At 34.4% G+C, this 26,059-nt stretch overlaps 3 protein-coding genes across 3 annotated transcripts; all 3 read right to left on the minus strand.

Moving 5' to 3' along the window:
* Positions 1 to 265: 265 nt before the first annotated feature.
* LOC114744272 (phospholipase A I-like) lies at positions 266 to 3,991 on the minus strand. Its single transcript, XM_028932454.1, has 9 exons — positions 3,115 to 3,991; positions 2,408 to 2,555; positions 2,130 to 2,208; positions 1,892 to 2,045; positions 1,588 to 1,797; positions 1,253 to 1,498; positions 1,013 to 1,175; positions 599 to 859; positions 266 to 489 (listed from the first exon to the last, which is right to left on the minus strand). Exons 1-9 carry the CDS (start codon positions 3,649 to 3,651, stop codon positions 266 to 268), a joined length of 2,022 nt encoding a protein of 673 aa, XP_028788287.1. The 5' UTR covers positions 3,652 to 3,991.
* A 1,756-nt stretch (positions 3,992 to 5,747) lies between these two features.
* LOC114744271 (adenosine deaminase-like protein) lies at positions 5,748 to 9,789 on the minus strand. The gene is made up of 11 exons (XM_028932453.1): positions 9,592 to 9,789; positions 9,432 to 9,502; positions 8,681 to 8,772; positions 8,542 to 8,601; positions 8,211 to 8,450; positions 8,052 to 8,128; positions 7,900 to 7,969; positions 7,706 to 7,819; positions 7,308 to 7,374; positions 6,451 to 6,555; positions 5,748 to 6,366 (listed from the first exon to the last, which is right to left on the minus strand). Exons 1-11 carry the CDS (start codon positions 9,666 to 9,668, stop codon positions 6,242 to 6,244), a joined length of 1,098 nt encoding a protein of 365 aa, XP_028788286.1. The 5' UTR covers positions 9,669 to 9,789; the 3' UTR covers positions 5,748 to 6,241.
* Positions 9,790 to 16,875: 7,086 nt separating this feature from the next.
* Positions 16,876 to 20,858, minus strand: LOC114744270 (cytochrome P450 77A2-like). Its single transcript, XM_028932451.1, has 2 exons — positions 19,208 to 20,858; positions 16,876 to 17,172 (listed from the first exon to the last, which is right to left on the minus strand). The coding sequence occupies exon 1, from the start codon at positions 20,804 to 20,806 to the stop codon at positions 19,274 to 19,276; it is 1,533 nt and encodes a 510-aa protein (XP_028788284.1). The 5' UTR covers positions 20,807 to 20,858; the 3' UTR covers positions 16,876 to 17,172; positions 19,208 to 19,273.
* Positions 20,859 to 26,059: the final 5,201 nt, after the last annotated feature.

Here is a 26,059-nt window from a genome sequence, read left to right on the forward strand (position 1 = left end):
TGTGCTGCAAGACAATAAGTCATGATGTCTCCTCTTAGGCACAGAATAGCATACATCTCTTTGTAAAATAGCCACTAGCTTTTTCTTTTTCCCTTTTTTTTCCTTGGGGGGTGTTGGTTAAGAATGTTTTACTTTTATATGTTTCAAAGCATAAGCTATCCAGCCAAAAAGGATTGGCATTCTAAAGCAAGGTTTTTTATTAGACAACCAAGCAAAATAGGGAATCCACATCATTAAAGCATCATCTAAAGTATCTCATTTCTTCTCAGAATTCCAACCACAAGCTTCTGAGAAATGTAGGAAATGCTAAAAGCTGCAATACTAATAGACTTTGCAAAAATGCAGCAATCCAGAAGAAAGAGTTCCCTTTTGATCCGTGCACAACAACTCTAAAACTCTGAGATGAAGTCTTATAAAGTAGATCTAACTTCTCTCTCCAAGTTGCAGCTTCATTATCCTTGGGCATAGGTTCAGCAAAGACAAGCTTGCCTGATCCAAAAAGTCATTCACACATTCAATCTACTTTTTTTTTTGGAAAATGAAAATTGATTACAATAAAAATAATTAGTAACACCATTCACCTCAGCAGCACTCTCACCAAGATTTTTGTATATATCTTCGCATTCTTCCAAAGTCATTAGTTTGATCCCAAGAGCAACAGCTAGCATCCCACCAGTTGATGTGCCACATATTAAATCAAACAGCTCATGTATTCGCTTTCCAGTTCCCTTTTCAATTTCCTTCAGAATTTGCACAGTTGCTAAACCTTTCATTCCACCCCCATCCATTGATAGTATGCGAAGTCCTTGCTTTGCCACCTGCCTCCCTCTTATTGCGCGCCGAAGGTTTTCATTTTCTCCTACAAAACACAGCACGAAGAAATATGAACATTATTCAGGTTTTTCTGCCAGCATTCACTAATCACATTAAAAGTTAAAATATGATGCAAATTATATCAAACAAAAGAAAGGTGGGGGAGGGGGAAAAAGAGGACACAAATCTAGGGACAAACCAAGAATTGCCAAAGCACGAGCTGCAGCTTTACTCACACGAGGATCAGTACCAACTGTCAGACGCAGGAGAAGCTCTCGCAAGCTTTCAGAAGTAACGAGAATACGCCGATTCTCCAAACAGAAGGCCAAATTCCCAATAGCCAACAAAGCAAGCCTTTGTACCTAGAGATGATAGAAAGAGGGTCCTTAACAATACAAGGCAACCAATCAAATCAAGCCAAAACAGATTAGTAGCTTGCCTCTGGATCTTTTCGGGCACATAAACATTTTAATGACCTCAATACATCTTTGGTCAACATCTTCTCAGCCACAGTATCGGATATAAATGCCAGCTTCACCACAAGTTGCAATACAGACATCACCTCTTCCCGACCCATAGATTTGAGAACTGATTCTATAGGTTGCATAACATCAGCTTTTATAAGTTGCAGTGCAACAGGAATATCTGAGGCAAGAGCAGAAAGAGCAGAGCAAGCTTGCTCAACCTGCGTAAAACAAAATAAAGAATTAGCACAACTGCCTAGGATAGAAAATCAAATAAATGCAATATGACATCTAGATCCATTAAACTTACCACATGACGGTTGTCACTACTGATCATGCTAATAAGCTGCCGCACTGCATTCTCATCTTTACCAACAAACACTCTATTTCCTTCATCTTGCATTATCTTTGCAAGTGCAGAGGCTAGCAAAGGGTGATGACAAGAAGAAAATCGGAATATGAGAGAGAAGAAGGCACTCAGCTTATGCCTAGATGCAATAAAATAGGAACTGTTTTCCATCTGCATTTACCATAAAAAGCACATTTCACTGAATATTTTACTTGTTCAGAAGAATAATGGCAATAAATCCTCATGTTAGTTTGTCATATACTACCTCTATTTGCACATTCACTGATCTTAAATATTCATCCGCCTCGATCCTAATATTTGCAAGAGAAAGGTGGCGAAGTTTGTGGAGGGGTAAAATTTCAGGAAGAAACTCAAGAGGATTTCCAAATAGCCTAAGGACTTGTAGTTCGGCCATAGCCCTGCCATAAATATAGGATAAAAATCAGAACAAAATAACACATGGAGTCCAAACTAATCAATACGAGGTTGCTTAATAGAACAACCTGAAGTCTAGAAGAGGTCGAACAAGCCTGTTGTGTTCCAGTGACAATTCCACCAACTGAACACACTGTCTCAGCTCCACTGCTAAAAAATGCTATAAAAATCATATAATGTTTTCAAGAAACATTTATCTTATGACACCAGCAGCTAAAAGATCGATTTGTTTGCATCTGAATGCTCATCATATTTAATAAAAAAACATGTAAATAATACGGCCTCTCCGAGTAAGACAAAAGACTATCATTCTTACGAGTTAGCGTTCAAGACATGAAAACCTCACCAGGTACTGACACAAGCATGTTGTTGTTAACTCTGAGCACTCGTAAACTTTTCAGATCACCAAGCTCAGGAGGCAAAAATGTCAGCTTGTTGCTGTCAAGATAAAGTTTCTCAAGCTGTGACAATTGGGTAAGCTCTACCGGAAATACCTGTACATGAGTAATGCATTTAATGATTTAATAATACCCCTGATGCAACTCAATAAAGTCTCAATTCCAAGTTCCAACTAAAAATAGAAACCCAATTGCTTCTTAAACATTCAAGGAGGGTGGAAGGGGCGGGGGATCAAAACCACACAATTTCTTTCAGTTGTGGCTACCCCAGAAATGTTAAGAAAGAGAGTAACATTATCAATTCCTAACATTTTAGCATTATGCTTCATAACACACCAACAATTCGGGAGTTAAAAAATTCAAAAGCCAGAAGTTTTAGCGCTATTAAGCACTTATCCATCCTGGATCTCCAATTCCTTAACACGACATACACACAAGACACAGAAATGAAGCAAGAAAAAGGTTTTTTTTTTTCCTTTTTGCAAATTGCAAAGGTCTACTATTGCCATTGTCTACAAGTTAAACTTTTAAACACGGACACATAAATGGTCCGAAGGAAAACAGAAATCAGAGGTGCATAAAAGAATGGATATAGCAAGAAAGTCGCAAAAATAACATGAAAACTCGAAACTCCTCCTAAGCTAATAACACTCACCGACAAGTTACAGCCGCATATACTGAGCACAGAGATACTCTTCCAATGGTCACCACAACCTGCAACCCCCTCTCCGATAGTGGGCATTAAGGGAGACAAATTGGACCGTATCAAGCGTGTCAATACTCCAATCCCATCGCTCTGTTGCCCGGAGCCAATAGCCTTGGTCATTGTGATAGCCTTCAGAGGCTCCCGTCTCTTCACCACCTTCATATCCAAATCCACATTCTCATCATCGACGGGCTTCAATTCAACCACCACGGAATCTTGTGGCATCGGCAGAGCCACCATGAGCTGCGATTGGAGCTTCAGAGCCACCTGATCGTCATCCTCCGATGCGGACCAATCCAGGTCAATACGAAACCCGAGTTCCTGTTCCTGAGAGAGTGTTGAGGAAGAGGAAGAATGTGACGAAGCAGACGACGAACGAGATATGGATGAGTTATGGCCAAGAATTTCCGCAGGTTCCTCGGTGCCATAGTTGAGCGTGAGACGGAAGATCTCCGAGGGTCTCTTCCAGCCCAATCCCCAAGACATTATGATCAAGGATCAGCTGCAATGTGAACGAAAGGTTGGGAATTGACCTGGAAGCAGCATTCGGAATCTACGAGGATCCGATCATTGTTGACGGGTCGGATTGGGAAAAAAAAATTGAATTACGAAAAAGAGAATGAGGAATATGATTGTCAATTAGGGCTCAGAAATTAAAGGTGGGGCTTCAATGCGGATTGAAATGCAGAGGCGGACAAAAAGGTTGAAGTTTTGATGATGAACTGGGAAAGAGAGAGAGACTGAAACTGAAGAAACTAACCGACGCTGTTTTCCATTTTATTCAAAATTCCTTTTTTTTCGCCCTCTAGATGGAGTTGGTGGTCAGTTGCCCGGCGCAACTGCGAGTCGTGTTTTCGCGGGGAGCATTTAGAGATGCAGCGGAACGCAGTGTCGTTTATACAAGGCCGACGGGGTCGTCGTCCTTCATAATTTCCTTTTTTTTTTTTGGGTGAATCGTACTTCATAGCAAATTGACAGAGAAACCCAACACGTTTTCAATTTTCATATCACAAATGTTGTCCAAATCATTTAGAAAGAAAAATAAAATGATCCCAATTATAGAATTAACTTCAATCTAATGCCATTGATAAGATTAAATCTACAATTTGGCTTCTGAAACATATGTGTATTTTCATCTTTCATCATTTGAATCCGTTTCCTTCCACAAAATAAACTTTTTAATTCACTAATTCATATACATAGAAAGTCAATCCCTTGGATGTGTATTTTAAAAAAAGGAGTTGATGACAAATTGAAAATATAAAAAATTACAAAGTTTGAATTGTTCATTGATGTTGGGTCTTGTGGCCTAACAATACCAAATTCTCTTCTTTTTTAAGTTTGAAATTGTGAGATTGAATGAACAAGTATATAATTAGTATGCAAGTTACGACAATAAAGAATTACTCATTTATCTATGGCCAAAGAAAAGAATGGCTCCTTTATGGAAAGTAACAAATTCAATTACTATAACATTTTTAATTTATAAATTCACATATATCATGAACTAGGTTATACATTAATCTAGTTAAAATGTTGAATTGGCTTATCTTGAGGGTTATGAGGTTTTTTTCCTCCCGTTCTCTCATTCTCAAATTTTGCCTCTTAATATATTCATCTTGTGACTTATAAAGGAACGCTTCGACCATAATCATGTGATTTTCTATTAAGGGGTGTTTGATAACCTTTAAAAGTGTTTTTAAAAAATATTTTTCTACAAAATAAAACAAAACCCTTCACATATTTATTTTATAAATTATAAAAGCACTTTTGAAATCATATATCAAACACCCCCTAAATACATATCTCTTGGTCACGCTTGCACCATAAAAGCCAACTGCTGGGGTCAGAAGTTGTTGTGCCATGATCAAGGTCTTGTTATTTTTGTCTTTTTTAATTATTATTTGGAATTACTCCGACTTCCTAGTACAGGACATTGCATTATTATTTTCGTAAAGAAAGCTCATTTTAGGGGGGGCAATGTCGGTATACTAGTCTGTCTGACTCTTCTCAAAATGACGAGTTTGAATTAGAATTGGCAAGTCAATCAAACCAATGTTGCCCCCCATATCAATCCATATAATAATCAAAAATATATTCCCAAGTTATTTAAAAAAATGGTACAATTATTTATCAAATTCACAAATCCCAAAAAAAAACATTTAATTATTACTTATTAAAAAGTTTGATCAGTTTCATTTTTGTGGGAACTCTTATAAAACTACCTGTTTGGCTTCGTTAGTCAAATCACAGTTTGATTAACATGAGTTTAAACACCACAAATGTTGAAGTCAAGAAATTCTCAGCTTTGGTTTTGAAAAAGCAAAGAACTAGTCTGCCTTGATATATAGTTCTTAACTTGGTCTCTGTATTTTCTATAAACCATCTCCACCTAAAACAATTCCAGCTTGCATAATTTAAGCAATTCGCATTAGTTTAGAAAGACTTGGAAAAGCTGGCAAGGTTAGCCTCTATGGTGAGATAGCAGTAACTGGACTATGATGTTTCAGAACTTAAATGCAGGTACCATCATGTTAATGTTGTGAAAAAGAAAAACTTCAAAAAGAAAAGTCCAAAGCTTCAAGAGCCAAAGTCTTGTCAATAGTCTTGCAACTTAATTGTACAAAAGTTCTCCGTAAATGGAAGGTTACAGATTCGATCTCGTTGGTAATCTTAATCTGTTAGTACCTGCCCTCCAAATTTAAAAAGAGCCAATGCCTCAAGTAGCGCTCATGGTGTGAATCTAATGACTAAGCTGCCTAGGCACACACAAGCAGCCATCCACAAGATAGAGGCAAAATTGAAGCCTTAAGAATAGTCTAAAATGGCGGAGGAGATAAGTTCATACGCACCTAAGTAAGTCCAACCCAGATTTGGCAAAATATAAATGAGGCTAAATGCAGGATTACCAGCAAAAATAGCAGCTAAATAAACATATACCTAATGGATTGACTGACTCCAATAGTATGGCCAGACAAGAAGTTCATCAAGATGCAAAGTCATTCTTGAATATAACAGCTAAAAGCAGGAGGCTTTACTGCTCAATACAAATTACTACCTAGATGAAATTAAGTACTCATGCATCGAAACTCTTTGCCGCTGAATTGAAAATACTTCTTAACTCCTCCTTCACTCCGTTATCTGCGAATACAAACTCAACAGAATTCTTTGACAGCTCAAACATTTCTTTCTTTCCAAGCCCTATATTACAGCCACACCAAGCAAACAGTCAGTAGAGTGACATTGTTTGAAATCATTTAGTTGCAACAGAAAGGCATAACTTACCAAACGTAGAAGCAGCAATTCTGTATTCATCAGAGAGACTGGTAGAGAACACACCAGTATCATCAGTACACAGGACTACAGGGTGGTTTGCGTTATACAAATCAGCTGCATCAGCAGAGGCATCATGTTAAGAAAGGCTATTTAGAGGTTATCCATTAAAACAAATGAAGTTCTGACTGCATGAACTGATAGCAGATTAGCTCATATGTAAACGGCAGCATTTTATGTTTATGGTTTGACCTCGAGTCTTTTAAGAGAACCAAAATTGTCAACTCCTTGAGAAAGAAAGCAAGCAAGAAAGTGGATAAAAACAGAATGGATAAACAGATTGTTTTGGTAGGTTCTTTGAGCTTACGCAAGCACACAAAAAATACCAGTAATGATTATGTTTAAAAATATTTAGAATATATTTTATAAAATCATTATCTTTACCTCAGCCTAGCCTCTGGTTTTATTGAAACTAATTTTCATCCTTCAGACTACATTTTGTAAGAGGTAATCTGATTTATTATGGCAAAACTTATTTTGTTATTTACCACACATAACGGCACCAATTATCTCCTAGAAGCGAGTCTGGTGACACAAATGTATCATTTTTATACCCTTGTAATGTGACAGTGAAAAGTGAATTTCTACACCAGCAACATAAAGTCAAAACTTCTTAGATAACATTTCCAATTCCCAAAACGTATATCTGACTTTTGTAGAATGAACTCTTCCAAAATCATTTATCAAGTGATTCTGGCTATATCTGATAGTAATTCCAAACACACTGGTAAAATTGAAAAGTCAGTAGTTTCCTTTACTAATTCAAAATTAAAGATCATCATCTTCCGATATAAACCAAGTTAACCTACCAAAATGGTGAACATCTAATGATCGAACAGAGTCTGTCCTTAGGTTTGAAGTCAAACAGATCTCAACCTGAAATAGAAAAGATGCAACAAGTAACGAACACCGAAGTGGCAGTGTTACAAAAGGCTTTGAAAATTAGCAAAAGCACAAATTGAATGATCAGTAAACAGGCAGTCACAGTTTCCCATTTCTTAAAAAAAAAAAAAATTAGGCTTTGAACATCGGACAAAAATTAAGAGTCTGCAAAACCTCTAAACGGATTATCTATAAGAAACTTCTGAAATTTGACAATTTAACCAATAGTATACAATAAAATATTTTTCCGTGTTCCCAAACAAGTCACAATATACCACTACTTAACTTCACTTGTGATGAACTAAAAAATGTAGCAAAATCTAACCGGAATGTTGTAGGATTTTAGTTTTTCCCAGTCTTCCTCATCCAAGAAAATAGCATGTCCAATCCTTTGGGGATGGAAGTTAAGCATGTCCCTTATCTCCTTCGCATTAGGTACCTAAAAACACTAAGTCGGAAAAAAATGAAGGAGTCAGGTAAACTTCAATAATACTAGGCGAAAGCTAAAGATGAGCGCACCTCTCCACAGTGGAGGGTTATGTGAAGACCTTGTTCTCGAGCATATTTCAATGCTGGCAAATATGTAATCCTGCAACAATATACGGAGTTTTGAGCTTAATCATTTCAAAAGATAAGAGTTATCCTCTAGAGTCAAGGTTGAGATTGGCTACCATTCACCAACAACTGGATTTCCAGATAGGTCTATTCCAACCACCCCTAAATGCCTCATTTCCAGAGCAAGGGAGACCTAAAGCGAGAAGAAAAATGGAGTCTATTAATACCCCCAAAAGACTCAACATTTGCTCAGATATCTCAGAGTTTCAGCTTACAGTTTCCTTTGCTGCCTCAGTTGTCTCCCGTCGGTCAATGCTCAGCAGAAGCCTAACAACGATTCTTTTTCTAGTATTTAGATTATACTTATGATTTGTTGCTGGGGCTAGCAAATTTACAAGTCCTTCAGAATTCACATTGTCAGGCATGAAATCCACATCAACTGAGCTGACAGCTCTCAGACCTTTCAGCACAGCTTCAACATAGGAGCGTTTGGTCATTCCAATCGAATCATTAGCCTGAATGGAATTCATAAAACATTTACCTTCATCAAATAAATTCAACGGATATGAGTACAGCTCAAATTCAGAATGGAGCTCCTTGCATTACCTTTGGAGTAGTTCTCAACTCCAGATACACAACATTCTCTGCTGCAAAATCTTCAATAACCTGCATTTGATGATACTTACATGAATGCAAAGGCAATAAATTTGGCATTATAATTTATACAGTAAACAAACAGCCATACTTCTTTGGTGATTCTTGTAACTGCCATGTGATCAGTTGTGATAAGGTGGATTAGGTCAAACAACTCGAATACTTCCCCTAATGAACGATCCTCTGTATTTACAAAGCCATAAACAACACCGGCATTGTGTCGTTTAACATCAATAAGCAAATAAGGATCACTGAAAGTGAAGTCAGGTAACAAATAAACAGCAAGAAGATTAGGACCTCCCTAACAGAAGATTTGAAAAAATTTTATGTTTAGGAAAAAAAATTCTAATGAGGAGTAAATTTCCAGCAGAACATTGGTACTAAGAAACACAATCAAAAGGTTCACCTTTTTTATTATCTTTTTAACTGCCTTCAGGTGGTAGCAACTATAGGGCACAGATTCTTGCACATATAAAACTGTTTTAAAAAAATACTATGAATTCCCTGACAGAAAACAACTTAGACGATGGCAGAGTCTGATAAATAGATGGTGAAAAAGAGGCAGACGTATTAGCACTTAGTAAGCTAACAATTTGCTACAGACCTACTTATCTTTAGTACTTTAATACTAATGGGTGCATCAATGAGTCCCAAAAATAAGAAATTAGTCCTTCCTTATTTCTCAGACTAATTGATGCGCTCAGTAAAGCTGCATCGGCCAGAGGACAATCCACGTATGAAATTGTTAGTTTATCCAGCACTCTCTTAATTTTCCAGTTTTTCCCTTTTGTCAGAAAATAAACAGACAAGTGAACAAGAAAAAGAACAATGGTTGGGCATACTTCTGAGGATGACATGTTCAAGTTCGGAGAATTTTATGAGACCATTCTCGCCTAGAGCTCGAGCAAGTTCTCTGCAAAATGAGGAAGAAAGAAAAATTGAACCCAGGCAACTAAGGAGTTGATGAAAATTGAAAGAAATGAAAAAAAGAAAGAAACTTACAGAAGCGTGGAGTGCCTAATGGATCCATTGAGGTGAGCATGCAATTCCACCTTTGGCATTGAGACCCACCACTCCATCTCTCTTCTTTTCTTCTCTTCCTCTCACAAATTTTCTCACTGGGTAGACAGATTCTTCAATGTCTTGTATTGACCTGAACTACAGATTACAGAATGGGCGCTAGAGGATGGGTTTGCTTATATGCATAGGGGTCGCGCAAACGGAAAGCTAAAAAGTCTATGCCGTCCAGAGCCCAACTTACTCGTGGAAAATGAACCTTTTTTCCCCTTTTTTCTTTTCAAGAAATCAATGACCCTGAAGTCAAACTTTACAAAATCAAAATAAAGATTTTCTTTTGTGGAAACTAGTCGACCCCCACTATTGTTCTTTTACTGAGCCCACCAAAAATAAAACAAGTTGGATTAAAGAAAAACAAATAAATTCATGAAATTAAGAAAAGTGCCATACATGTTTTGTATACAATATCAAGTTTTGGTAATATTTTGATGATTTTAAAAATTGACATATTGATGGATGAAGCATTTGGGTGGGAAACAGGGATGAGTTGAGGAATGACTTGTGGATGTGACAAGGCTTTGTGTTGAAACCAAAGTTGTCCGTATCACAAGTTGAAGGCACTATTTCAACAAATAGTTTGTCCAACAATAACATCGAAGAACTTTACTTTGCACCTTCTTTGTTTTTGTTCACTTCATGCTGATTGATTGATTGGACCCCCACCTCAAGTTGCTTCCTTCTCGTTACCTTTTCACTTTTTTGACCCCTTTTTCTGTCTAATTGTTTTTTCATTTAACAGCTATTTGTGTCTCTCTTAGGATGACTAATTTCATACTTGTTTTTCTCACTTTCAAGTCCACAAATGCTATTGGCCAAAAACAAAAGTCCATATATGCTTGAGTTTCTCTTTTCATCCATCTAACTTTCCTAGCTCTCTCTCAATTGAGTGCTTCTCTCACGGATCTATTTGTGGATGAGCAGTTCTACAAATTTGTGTTCTTTTTCAGAAAGAAGGGTCAACCATGTATTGAAATTGCATCCCATGTTACGTCACCTGCCATTCTTTTCCGCACCTTTTATTTGCACACCTTTGATTTTACTTTAGTTTGTCATGTAACCCTATTTTTAGGAAGGGTTTTATGAAGCGATCTTTCCCCAGGTACATGTTTAAAGTATGAATTAATCACACAATTCACAATTCACTTACCTATGAAGTTGAGCAAAGACTTTCTAAATCCGTAGTTAAAAATCATATCTGTTTTACATCTTATCTCCTTTAAAACAAACAAGACAAAAAGTATAAGATCTATGGAACAGTTTAATATAGGACAAACAATTCACTGATACAATAAAGTTAGATATATATTTTCTCTGGGTTTTCTAAAACAGAAACGTGAAGATGATACATGAAGTTGGGAAGCCGGAAAAGATATATCAGAATAATAGAAGCGGGTGTTAGGTATAGGCAGGAGAACGGTATGTTTGATGTTTTTGCTAGGGTTAGTGGATAGCGTATGGGAATGGTTAATTGAAAACCGGAAGGCAAGGGGGGGAAGATCTTTGCATGGATTCGGGGTTTGGGATTGGGACAAAGGAGTCTCCGAGAATCTGACACAGGTTAACGTAAGCAACAAGGGACACTGCATGTGACTCACCCCGGCCCCCCCCCTCTCTGTGTTTGCTTCCTTGCAATGTCTTTCTCCGATCCAGGATGTCCCAAGATTCGCTCAATCTCCTCGTGGTCCTTTGTGATCCTCGGTTTGGTAAAAACCCATCACCCCTCACAATACCAACAAAAAGTTCTATTGCACCACGTTCATGTACTTGGCTCGGTCAATATCATGTAAAACAGATTGTCAGCCAAAAGACAAAAAAGCAATCATTTAAATTTCAAAACAGATTGAAAAAAGACATTTAGTATTATTTTCCAAGCAAATCCAATACCATAATCTAACAATTTGATACCACCTCCGGTGATTAATATAAAAATTTATTTAACATTTAATTTGGTTCTAAATATAAAATCTTAACTTATTTTGTCTCTTATATTTATCTATTTTTTTAAGATAGTCCTTCTAGTAATTGCACGTATTAAATGATATATCAAATGGTTATTGTAGCTAATACACATGATTATTAAGGATTTTATATTTAGAAGCGGAGGAGTATAATTTCATTTATAGTGTATTAAGAACTCCTGATGTTGTTTTTTGGTCATATCCAGAATCTTATTTGGGGTTGAGGGTGCCAGATGCATTATTTATGGTGATCAAGGAGCAGCATTGTATGCTACTTTACCCTTTAAAATAGTATAGTCTAAACACCCTGGTTTTTGTTTGATCTTAGTAAAATCTTAATTTAGTTTGTCTTCCAATTTCATAACATTTTGCTCAAATGACCTTATTAGTTGCGAATATTAAATGGGGATTCTATCAATAGAGGTGGTAATGATAAAATGGTGTATCATATCCCCAGTATTTAGATATGTATATGAATATAAATATATTCTAAACGTTGTTTCATAGATTTTCCTTTCTGGCATAGGTTTTTTTTTCATGCAAGAAAATTTAGGTGAGTTGGGTTTCAAAAGCTTATCAAAGTTAAGACATGCTTCAAAACTCAAAGAGCACTTACAAATTTACTTATAGATCACCTGCTAACAAGGTCATCACACCGGCAAAGCAATTCAAATTCACAACCTTGTGGTTTGTGAGCCAACTTCTTATTAATTAAACCAATTCTTCTTAGTTGTCTTGGCATTTTGTTTTTGGTAAAAAAACAAAAGTCTAGGTGAGTTGGATCCTAAAAGATCACCAGAGCTGAGACATACCTCCTGGCTCAAAGAATATTTATAAATTGCCTATCAATAAAGTCTTTATATCAATAGCAGGATTAGAACTCATGACATTATGGGTTATGAGTTAACCATTTACCAATTGGACCAACCTTGGTGGCCTAATTGTTTCATAGGGTTTAGATCTGATACTGACAGGAGGTATTCCTAACGCGATTTGTTAGGAAAACAATGTAGACTTAAGATGGGCCAATACTAATGAGCCCAGTTGAAGAATGGCCTGGAATGCACAAGGCCCAGTTTAGTTCACATTTCAAACTGTTTTTCTCTCTGGCCTTTTTGGGCCTCAATGTCTCATCGTTCTCGGGTTACATAAACTTTTTCGACTAAAAAAGAGCCAGACGCTTCATATCATATTTTTTGTTTTCTTTTTGGGCCATATTGTCTCTTTGTTTGAATCAGCCTCTAAGATATATATATATATATATAAAAATTAAATCATGGTAATATTTTTATATTAGAAGTATAAAATACTATTTGGTAATTTTTTATGGATTCATTTTTCTGTCTGTACTCACCAATCATGCAAATGTGGAATAGGCATTAAATTCTTACCATAATGGATCCACCAACTTCATTTAACTTATCCTCTGAAATCATTAATGCTACAGATCAGAATCAAATTTACGGGGTCCATGAAGATTAACAAAGGGATTTTAAATTTAAATTAAAATATTTAAATTTCTTCATTCAATATCTATGAGACAATAATATCTTCCTATAACGTTGTTACAGTTAATGGTGATAATAGGGCGGTGCCCGGCTTCTGCAAGGCGCGCTCTCTCTCTAATCTCCTGCCCCATGCTCGGAATTTATGTACTAAGGTTGCATTTTCAAGCGTTGCTTACTGAAAGTAAGTTACTCATCCAGTTTTTAATATAGGACTTAATTATTGAGTTGATTTTGATTCTAAATATAAGACTCATTTTTTATATTTATCGATTTTTTCTAAATTACTCCTATAGACACTTTCAACCATAATCAAGTAGAAGAGAAAGATGTGGTATTAAGAAAGATAATTATAATATTTTAGGAAAAATGTGTCACATTTCTTATAATTAATAACTTACCTAATTTCTTAATCAGATCCAATTAGTTAAATAGGTCTTATATTAAAGAGCGGAAGAGTATTATGTTTTTTTATATAAAAATAATTATTATGTTTTGCGTTGTGAGTTGGTGTGTATAGTGCGCGCGCTGCCATCTTGTGGGAACCAAGTTATATATATGTGTGTCTATACTGTTTTATTACTCCCTCCATCCCTTATTATATTATAAACAATCTTTAGTTAAAAATATTACCTCCGGTCCTAATTATAAGACCTTACAGAACCGGAGATAATAATAAATATATAAGATATATTTATAAGCACATATTTTTTAATTATATTTTTTTGGTAAAGAGGGCATATAAGATATAATGAGTAAAAATTTATTGTAGAGAAATAATAAGTAATATATATTTAATGGGATAAAAGTAGAAATTATTAGTCTAAAATTTCACACAGAAAAGATTTGTTTATTATAGTTACCGATATCACTATAAGAGAGATTATTTTCTATAAAAAGTTACGGAGGGGATATAATATAATTGGCTATAATATATATATATATATATATATCGGGTCATGCATCACTTTCGTGGAAACATGCTCCCTCTTGTCCTTACACGAGCTTTTCTAAAAGAAATTTTTAGTTCTTTTTACATATAAAGCTTGAAATAATTAAAGAAGGGAATGGATTTTGTTTTTATTTTTTTCGCCGGGGGGAATGGATTTAATTATGTTGGACTGTGAGATCTACGTAATTTGACGAAGAATAACTAGCCAGCTAATTTCGCATTAAATGTCGTACACCCAACTCCCCAAGTTCCAGGCTAGTTTTCTTTTTCTTTTTCTTTTTTTAAAGGTCACATCCTTCACGAAAATTAGTTTTTTTCCGGTGAAGTGCTTCAAGAAAATTAATTTGCACCATGCCGCACTTTCTCTACAAAAATTTTTAATTCGATTTCTTTAGCAAATTTAAGTGTCGTGATAATAATTCTCTTTTCTTTTCCCCTCCTGTATCTGGTATCCTAAACCAACTCTTATATCACGGGAAACTCAATAAGTTTAGACTAATCTGGATTCGAGGCATGATAAAAACTACTAACTCCGGTCCTTAATATAAGACCCTGTTTGACTTTTGTTTTGATCATAAGTATAAGATCCCAATCCACTTTGGCTCTTATATTTACTTAATTTTTTCCAAGATAATCCTTCTAATCACTATAGTTCTAGTCAATACACTTGATTAGTAAGGATATTTTAGGAAAGATAATACCTATTTAGGACAAATAACTAACTCACCTTACTTTTTTAATCTCCTCAAATTAGTCAACTAGCTCTTATAATTAAGACTGGAGGTAGTATTAAAGTTAGTACTTCGGCCTCTTAGAGTACTGTGTTCTCAGGTTTTAAAGTTGAGACTTGATTAAATTAGAATGACTCCGGTTAGTGAATTCAACCCTTCAAGATAACTCTCTCTTCCTCTCTTTTTTAACAGGCTATTAATCTACTTTACCATATTTCCCTCTGTTCTTTCATCTCATGCATATGTGTCACGCGCCCTTTCGGCTTCATAAGTCACCATCCCTCTTGCCATCGCTTTCCTTCCTTCAATAAATAATACGTAGTACAAAGGAAATTTGACGACAGCCATTCATTGTATGTGGTTCTATATATGCTAGCCAGGTTGTTCATGGACGACAAGGGCAAAGATCCGAAGACGCGTTGGTCTAAAACATAATAATACTACCTCCGATCCTTAATATAAGACTCTGTTTGATTCTTATGTTGGTCATAAATATAAGACCCCAGTCTATTTTATTTCTCATATTTACTCGATTTTTTCTAAGATATTTCCTCTGATAATTATAATTTTAGCCAACACACTTGATTAGTGAGGATATTTTAGAAAAAACAACACATATTTGTTACAAATAACTAACTTAACTTCTTTTCTTAACTTTCTCAAATTAGTCAACTAATTCTTATAATTAGGACCGGAGGTAATATAATATTACCTATAATCCTAAATATATAAGATTTATAGTTTGTAGTGTAAATTAGATCTTATATTTAGTATTTATATATAATCTTTATTATTATTAGTTTTATTACTCATTCGATCCTGAATACAAGATTCTTATACTATTCTTAACAAAAATAAGACATAATTTTACCAAAAAATAACAAGGTTGAAGATTATAACCTCATAAAAAATACGCAAAGAACATTACTTGTAATTAAATTTGATAATATTTGAATCTGACTGAGTAATATGAGACTTTGGACATTGATACTGAATATTATATAATTGTACAAAATGTAAATAAAAAAAGATCGATTCAGCCTCTTGTTTTTATATTTTAAAAAAATATTATCAACAGCTCTGCGTGTGATGGGAGGAGAGATGAATCCATGTGGGTATGAAGATTAAAGCAGCCATTTGCTGAAGATGGGTGAGCAATAACTTCACGTCCATCTACCCCATGAAGTACTAATTATTATGGCTATTTGATTCCACCCCGTTATTAATGCCCCCCTTTCTTATCACCTTCCAATACCTACCACGAAATCCGCCATTTTTTAATTTAATTTTCTCTTTTTCAAAAAAACCTTAAAAAAGTCTGCGCAAAATAATCCTAAAACAAATTTGTGTTTTTGGTAGTGTCGGCCTTTTTGTCCCTCATTTATTTTTCCTAAATAATGTCGTAGCTGCCGTTTGCCCTCACTCGAGCAAATCTTTAATTTCCAGGCAATTAATCCCCCAACATATTAATAGAGTAATTCATTGACATGAACTAGTTAATATTCATCTTTAATACTTCTCCAATCCTAATTATAAGACATATTTTGTAGTATAATTTTTTAAATATAAGACACATTTTGCAGTGTAAATTACGCTACAAAATGAGTCTTATATTTAGGATTAGAAGAGTATATTACTTTACTTGATTATTATATATATATATATATATATATATATGAGTAGTTTTGGGGTGCCTATAATAATCATTGATAGGAAAAATCACAGGTTGAAAATTATAGAGCATTCATCATTGTGAGAATTCTTGTTAACGTGCAGTAGTATTCAATATTGAAGACAATCCTTTTTATTGTACACAAAATTAAAAGATTGGATCAGATTTTAATATCCGTAGTCTCAAATTTTTTATTTTAATTTCTATATATAGTTTCATACTTTTTTTTAGTCTAATAAATAGTCTTTACATTTTTAACAAGTTTATTGTGTTTTGATTTCTATACTTAAACTTAGATCAGATTTTTATGAAATTATAGAGGCAAAAAAATGATATAAAACTAGAAGAATCAAGGCAAAAATTGAATAAAAATGTAAGGAGAACAATAATATTAACCCAAATAAATATATTGACATGAAGTGTTTGAATTGGATAGAGGATAAACGAGATGGTGCTCATGGAGTAGCCAAGAATTGAATTTCTCTATATATCTATGCTAAACGTTAAACACGCAGGGACCCTGACCCACATTTATAGACAGCAATAAGCCCTCCGATCAGTGGGCGTCCCACTTCCTTGGATCGTCGTCCATTCGCTCTGAACCTCTCGTTCCCTTTTGCCGAATGAAGGAATTAATCGTCTTTGTTTTTTTTTTTTTGTAAAAAAAGTTACTTGTTCCATTGAGACTCTTATTGAAAACAACATCAACCAAAAAATAGGAGAAATCAGTACGCACTTATCGTCCAGCTTGCAACTTTAAAAACACATCAACCAGAGAACAAAAACAAGGAATCAGTACACAGTTGTCGTCGAGCTTGCAGCTTGCAGCTTTTTTTTTTTTTTTTTGACAGGGAAAATTACATAAAAACAATTAAAAGTTATAATATTTTAATTCAAGGCACCTAAAATTTTAAAATCTCAAAAAAAAAATGATGCCTGATTGAGTATTTTATAAATATAATTAAATGATAAATATGTCCTTGTATCAAAAAGTTTATGAACAATTTGTAAACGGCTAATAACAAGTATTAAACAAGAAATGATAAGAAATAGGTTGACAATAATAAAATAATTTATTAACAGGTTATAAACTGATAATGATAAATATTAAATAGTTAATAACAAAAAATATACCAATAATAATAAATTTGGTATGATGACATTTTAGTTATTTGACTATATTTATAAAACATTACATCAAACACCAATTTCTTCTTTAGAATTTTAAATCCTTAGATATTGGAATTGAAATATTATAATTTTCAATTTCAGGAAATTTTCTCTTTTAAAAGTTGCAGGCTAGACGATAAGCGTGTACTGATGTCTCCTTTTTTTTTATTTTATTGATGTTATTTTAAAGCCAGTATGAAAATTGTTAAAATGATGCATATGCGAATGTGTCCAAATCCAATTCGCAATCAAAAAGCAGTGTTGGAGAAAGTCATCTCACACATACTTTATGTCACTAACAACGTCGCTGGCAACAAAGGAAAAATGTTACCGACAACGTCACAGCACAATAGTAATGGTCCTTGTCGTTTCATGTTCTTAACTCCTATCTTTAATATAAAATCTTATTTGATTTTTATTTTGATTTTAAATATAAAACTTCAATCCGTTTTGTCTTTTATATTTATATATTTTTTTTAAAATAACCCTTCTAATAATAAGAGTTCTAGTCAATACACTTGATTAATAAGGATATTTTAGGAAAGACAACACCTATTTAGAACAAATAACTAACTCAACTGACTTCCTTAATCTCCTTAAATTAGTTAACTGGCTCTTATAATTAAGAGAGGAGACAGTAACTTAAATACATACGCGCAGAAGAAGCACCGTCACAAAATTTCATATAACCAATACAGATTTTAATTACAAGTTTAAATTATTTCCAGTGTAAGAAAAACCGGACCGGACCGGCCGGTTCAACCGGTAAACCGGTGAACCGGGCAGTGGTCCGGTCCGGTTCATAAGCTAAACCGGGGACCGGTTCAAACCGGATTGAACCGGTCAAACCGGTGTGAACCGGTGAAAACCGGTAAAAACCGGTATTGAACCGGTTTAAATAAATATATTGATATTTATCCTATTTTTTCTCATTTAACTCCTAATATCTCAATTATTATAGATTTAAATGAATTTTGATGATGAGTTTGGCATCAATAACTATTAATTTTAGTTATTGAAAAAATTATAAAGATCAAAATTCTCAATATTGTTGTACTTTATTATTATTACAATCAAATTCTTATTGTATTTCTTTATATTTTGTTATTAGTAATTATTATTATTGTTATATTTTGTCATTTTTAATTAAATTAAATTATTTTAATATGACCGGTTTGATCCCGAGTTGACCCCGGTCTGACCCATTAACCCTTGAACCACTACCTCAATCGGTTTAGTGTCCGGTCCGGTTTTTTGTTCCTTGATTATTTCAACGCTCCCAATTCTAACAAAATCATTTCGTACACACTTAATTGGTTAATTAACTAATGGACCATAAACTTTGAAGCTGAGCTAAAATAAGACCCAACATTCTTCCAACAAGAACATTGTCTGAGAAAAATCACATGCGAAGCAGGGAAACTTTTCTCTTTTTTTCAGATCTTGCTTCAAAGTGACATCCAAATTTTAGAACGAAGAATAATATAACAATCTATCATATTTCAATCCTGTAGTTCTTTCTCATACATCAATAAGTTTTAATTTAAGCTCACCGTGATCAGATCAGAAGACTTTTGAATAATAAATTGACCGAGGCACACCCCATTTATGATTTATCTCTAAATTGACCTGGGCACTATAACAGCTTTGAGGGGGTTCTTCATCACGACCGTGAAAGCAAAAGTTTCTGTCGGGTCGGGTGGGAAATTCGGAGCCGGCAGCCACTTGAAAGTATGCACCATCCTTGCCAGCAGTAAGCTTATATGCAGCGTCCCCAGCGTCCATGCCGGACAAATCCTCCGTCCGATTCCGAAAGGCATCATCTTCACCCCTTTCGTCCCTGTTATGTCCACGTCCACCCCGTCACCGGCTAAGAATCTCTCCGGTCGGAACTCATCCGGATTGTCCCACATACTCGGATCCTCCGTCAACCACGCCGTGTAAAACTCCACGCTGGCGTCTGCTGGTATCGTGTACCCTCCGAGCTCCGTCTCAGTGGTTGCTGCGTGCGACAGCACGAAATGGCTGGGTGGGTGTCGCCGGAATGTCTCCTTCACCAGTGCGGTGATATACGGCATTTTCTCCACGTCACTCTCCATAACGACACCGTTTTTCCCCACACAGTCCACGATCTCCTTGTACAGTTTCTCCTGAATCCCCTGGTCCGTCACCAAATGGAACAGAGCCCATTCCAAAGCCGTCGCGCTTGTGTCCGTCCCGGCGCTGATAACCTCCGACACTAACGTCACCAGCTCCTCCTCTCCGAGCCTGCCTCGACTAGGAACATCCAACCCGAAGAGCGAGTCCACGTAAGCAGCGCCGATCGGACTCACCATCTCAGAATTCTCGTTAATCTCCCCGTTGCTCTCTACGTAAACTTTTCTGCTTCTTATCAGTGGGGCTATAAGATCCACTTGCGTTTTCCTGAGCTTTTTCGCTTCTTTCACTTCACGAGTAAACAGGGGAGTTAGAACCGGTAAAAAATCTGGAAGCTTCGGAAGGGTGATGATCATAACGTCTTTCAAAATGCTTTCTATTCTTCTGATTCGTTTCTCAGTGATTTTGGCTCCGAAGCAGAGACATATGAGAATGCTACAAATCGTTAGTCTACAGTTGCTCAACACCTCGACGAACCCGTTTTCACGGGCTTCAGCTTCCATCCTCCCCATGTGAGCCTCCACCGCCCATTTCCTTATCCAAGCACACTGCTTGACCCTCAACGGCGTTATCATCTCCGACACCATGTTCCGCCGCAGCGTCCTCCAGAGAGGGCCGTACTCTGCAGAGTTGATGGCGCATTTCCCCATGCTGAAGATGAGCCGGATCGGCGAGTCAGCTGGTCGGCTCGCGAACAGAGGGCCTCGCTGTACGAGAGCTTCGTGGATAAGATCGGGGCTAGTAACGATGATCAAAGTACGTTGGCCCATTTGCATGGTGAAGATTGGGCCATACTTTTTCCTTAAATCGCGCACTACGTAGATGAAGTGACGGCGTTGGAGGATGACTTGGAAGAGGTTTCCGACGAGAGGCCACCCGGGTGGTCCTGGCGGGAGGTTTTTAGGGCCGCCACCAGTGGTGGACCAGCGGCGCCACCAGTAACGGAGGAAGAGGAAAGCTGAGAGGAGCAGGAGAACGTCTATTAGCTCCATCATTTTTGGAAAGGCAGAGCTGCCTTGCCAGGGGTTGATGAAAGGACGAAGGCAAATTGCTATCAGATAGCAAGGGGGCTTACGGCTTTTATAATGAAACGATGATTTCCCATTGGCCAGAATGCTTGTTTAGTCAAACAGTGGGCTTTTTTTTTTTTTTTGGTGAAACTGGGTTATAAAATTATAAATGCATACGGAGGCCAATGTCTCCCTGACTTCTCTTTCCACTTCCTCTTTCTTTAGTATCGGATTATCTCTGAAAATAGTTGAGATTTAAAATTAAGTAAAAATATTATTATAATATTAAATATAATAAAAATTTATCATTTTAAACCAGTTATATCATATTGCAACAGTATCTACTATTTATTATTTATTATTTAAGATTTAATATTTTAATAATATTCTTATAAAATAAATATCTGCTGTTAAAATTTGATCTAACAATAAAAACATTAAGTGAAGAGGTATGAGCTATTGTGAATTGCTCCTAATAAATGCTTTTCATCTATCTTGTGTCTTTGTATTTTTTTGGCCAACCATCTTTCACTGGAAAAAAATAAATTAGTAACAAAATTCAGTGACGAAATTGGTTGTTGCTAAACAGAATTAATGACAAAATTTTTTGGTCATTAATTATATCATCACTAATTATTTAGGGGTTAGTCAAAGAAAAGGGAAGTTATGTGGAGAGTTAAATCTTGAGGCTCAAAGAGTTTATTCTATTAAAGCACGGCCTCAGCTGTGTGTGTTCATTTTGTCAAACTAGGTTTGGTATTTGATTATACAAAACTTAAAACTGTGTTGAACGTTTTTTTTTTTTTTTGACCAGCATGTATTGAGCGTTGATATTACACTGTGCTATATCAAAGCAAGAGAGAATGCGAGGGTAGCCAACCACTAATATCATTAAAAGCGTTTGGTTCGCCCAAAAACAGAAACGTATTCAATAATTTCATATGAGAAAAAAAATAATACGAGTACCTCCGAACTAATTTAACTTTTAATTTAGTCTTAAATAAAAAATTTAAATTTATTTTGTCTGTTATATTTATCTATTTTTTCTAATGTAATTCATACAATAGTTGAACATGTTAAAAGTTTCATTAAATGAGAATTTTAGTTAATACAAATGATTAATAAAGATATTTTAAATAAAACCATACATATTTATTATAAATAACTAACTTATTTAATTTTTTTAATTTATTTAAATTAATCAATTAGTTCTTATACTGAGAACAACGAACAAGTAATACTATAGTTACAGGACACGTCCGGACAGCCGATGCACAGCAAGCACATTCATGAACGGAAAGTTAATTTTTCAGCATTAACTTAAATTTAAGTTCTTTATAATTTTATACGGTTTGTTTTTTTGATACAGTTTCATTAAATTATTATTTTTTTGTTCTAATAAAGTTATATTTATTTTCATTGTTTTGATAGATGTTAGAAAATTTTGTCTTTGATTATTCTAAAATTCAAGTTCTTGTTCAGTTGACTAAAGACTGGGAATTAATGTGCACAAGAATTTATATTAAGATATCCTGTACATGTAATTTAATTTAATAAATTGAAATTATGTATAAATTGGCACAACGTACAAAGTCTGGTGATTGTCGCTCTCACTCATCCGACATTTCATTTCACCATAAACTGACTGACAAATTAAAGTTAACAATTTTTATGTAAATGTATAATTTTATTTTTTATTTATTATTATACTGATTTTGTTTTTAAGAATATAGCGTATATTAAATAAAAATAAAGTTAAAAAGTTGTTAGATTATAAAAAAATTAATAAAACTTGAGATTTTGTTTAGTATATATGAAACATGTTAAAAGTTACTTATAATAAATAACAAGAACTAAGGAGTAATTGAGAAAGGATATCGGTATTCAATATGTCACCTTAGAAGAGGATGTGAACTTCGCCCTTAATCTTTCTCCGCTTGCTCATTCTTTAAATATTATTATAAATGAGGTCTTATAATTAAAAACAAAGATAGATTAATAAACAATAATATCAACTTTAGTTGTATAATCTCCTTCATGAATATAGTTAATTTTTTATTAAAAAATGAAGATAGGAATAGTGATACGGATAGCAGTCCATTCAACCACCAGGAAATGCTGATTTTGGTCGTATTTGTTCCTTTTTTTTTTTTCCTGGCCAGAGTTATTAGTATTTGGTGTGTGGGGCTAGTTGTCACCCGCATGCTAATATTGTCACATGCATGAAGGGAAAACCGTTTGGTAGTAACATTAAAATGGTGGGAACTATTTTTATCCTTTGGGGGAAAAAAACTAAAATACCCTAAAAAAATATTAAAGGACAAATTAAGGTAGATAAATTTCAAAATCTCAAATCAGACTTTTTGCATCATTTTAGAATTTTGAAATATTGTAAAATAATAACATTATCCTTATTCCCAGTAACTACTTTTACATAGATATTGACTATTTTTGTTTTCAAAGGTTTGATAACTACTTTTGTATAATTATTAACTACATAAAAGTAGTAAATAACTAAACGAAAAGTAGTCACTAGATCTCCAACAACACTCAATGTATTTTTTAATTTTTGAAACAATAGTAGTCAAAAGCAAATTAGAGTAGTCAATAGCTAAACAAGAATAGTCACTAAATTTTTAAAGATAAAAGTAGTCAATCGTAATACTAGAGTAGTCAATAGTTGGAGAAGAGTAGTCATATGAATTCCAAAAACAAATGTAGTCAATAACTAAAAAAATTAGTCAATACACAAGAAAGAATTGTTACTAGAGCTTCAACAACCGTTTACCAAAACTCCGGTGGCAAGCCCTGGGCGTCGAAACTCCGGTGGCCGGAACTGGCTAAGGGTGCTGATGTGGCAATATTTTTAAAAAAATAGTGACGGGTACTTATATAATTTCACAAGATTTGTAAATTCCCAAATAGTACTAGGAGACTAAATTCAGATTTTAAAATTCACCCATACTGATTTGTCATTTAGCAACTTTTGTGATATTTTATTGTCTTTTTCTCAATTTTTAATTTGATTTTTTCCTTTTAATTAAATACTCTAATTTTACTCTGTTGGCACCATACGTAGCTTCTGTAACTTTGCTTTATTAGTATCATTAGCCTCTATATAAAAACTAATTATGGTTATAGAGCAAGACAATAGTATTTAGGAGAAAAAATACATGGGTATCAAATAAAAAATTAGAGAAAACTATAGGTAGTTGTAAAATGATTCCCTTAAAATGGTTATAATAATTATAAAAACATATACTGTACCTATATTGTTGGTCACATTATTAGTGCAGAAATTAAAGCAAGTAGGTGGGTGGTGGGGGGTTAGGTTGGCCCCAGCATGGAAGGGAAAGGGGAGTTGCACTTCATTTATTTTAAAAAAAAAAAAGCCAGTTTCGACATTTTTATATATGAATATATATTTAATTAAGACCCACGTAACGTCGTAATAAAGACTTCAATTCTTGAATACAGTCGTATTTCCATAAGCATGCATATCACGTGATTACGACGTTGCGGGGAAAAAAGTCTAAGTGAATATTTGAATTTTTTTTTTTGCCATTAATATTTGAATACTAATTATTGATATCTATTTGGCCAAAAAAATTATTGAGATTAATCGTAGGTGCTTCATTGAGATTTGAGACATTTTTTGCGGTTGATAACTTGATATCCACTTTTTGGCCAAAAAAAAAAAACTTGATATCCACTTTGATCTTTAAATATCAAAATTAATTTTATTTAAATTATAAATAGACACGGCTTCCGCGGCCATAGATACTTGCAAATTCAGATTAAATTATGAATTCCTTCGAAGTAATTGACCATTTATATAATTAATTTCTTATTAAAATTTAATTTAATAAATCGAACTTATATATGATATTCTCGGTATAAATGAGATGTCTTTTTAAATAAACATTCTTTGCACTATAAGTCTCGAAAGGAAAAAATTTTGATCAAATAAATAAAGAAAATAACTTCTTTTTTATTAGTGTTCATAAATATAAAAAATAAATCATCTTTGTTTAAAATTTTATATTATTCTTTTCACTTTTACCCTCATTGAATATATGTATCTCATTATCTCTTTGCAATAAATTTTTACTTATTATCTTTTATGTATTTTCTTTATAAATAAAGGCATAATTAAAAAAATATGTATTTCTTATACATTTATTATTTTTTAATCAAATTTAACTAGTATTTTGAACTGCATAATTTTAATAATTGTTTGTTATAATAAGAGATGGGTATTTTGAGAAGCTCGAGAGGTCGCCGAGGAAAACCCTTGAGGTTCTTGGGTCGGTGAATCCTATTTTAGCTATATATCCTATTAATTAAGAAAGTTAGACAAAATTAATTATTGCTTATAAAATAACAAAGATTATCCTCTCCACAAAAAAATCATTAAGCAAAAGTAGTTAAGTTGATTAATTAAAAACTCTTATATTAACTAATAATACTACGTAAAATATTAATATTTTTTTTTTGCTACAAAAATTTTAAAAAAGGGGTTGGGCTCATCCACAATCGAAGGGTAAGACACCTAACACTTGATCTACTGTAACCTGTCCCTACTGGCACAGGAACATGACAAGCAAGTCTTTTTTTTTTTTTATGGCCCAGTAGATAGGAATCTCTCAATTTTACTAAGCTATAGTGATGCCTTTTCCAGTGCCGTGACTGGAGCTACAATAAAGTAGTACTCCCTAAGATCGAACCCCTCTATTTAGTGAGAGAGTCTAATCCTTTTGCTAGCTAAACCCACAAACAAGACGTAAAATATTAACATTTTAAGTTACCATTATACACAAATTTAATAATGGGCCCGCTCATCCTCTCCATTCATGTTGCTGCAAGAGTTGGGTTAGACTAAACATTTAACATTTATTACAGCGTTGTACGTTCATGTGTCAGCTACTATAAGGGTTTCGACGCGTACGGATGACTGCTGCGTTGTGGTCTTTTATAATGTTATGGAGTGATTGTGATTAATTAAGATGGCCCCAAAAAAGAAAAAACAGGGCCTTTACTGGGGACTCGCCATGCTTGTTCTCTCCTAATCGATTTCTTATTGCACTTAATTGTCTATTACTTTTTCTAATCTCAAACTCCTTGAGATTATTACGCACTACTCTGTCTACTCTGATCATAAGCAATATTTGATCATACCATTTTGATAAATCAGCCATTATATACTTCGATGTTAACCTGATGTAAAAACATATAGGT

Source organism: Neltuma alba, unplaced genomic scaffold (assembly GCF_004799145.2).
Source record: "Neltuma alba isolate B1F8T4 unplaced genomic scaffold, ASM479914v2 tig00004314_pilon, whole genome shotgun sequence".
NCBI lineage: Eukaryota > Viridiplantae > Streptophyta > Magnoliopsida > Fabales > Fabaceae > Neltuma > Neltuma alba.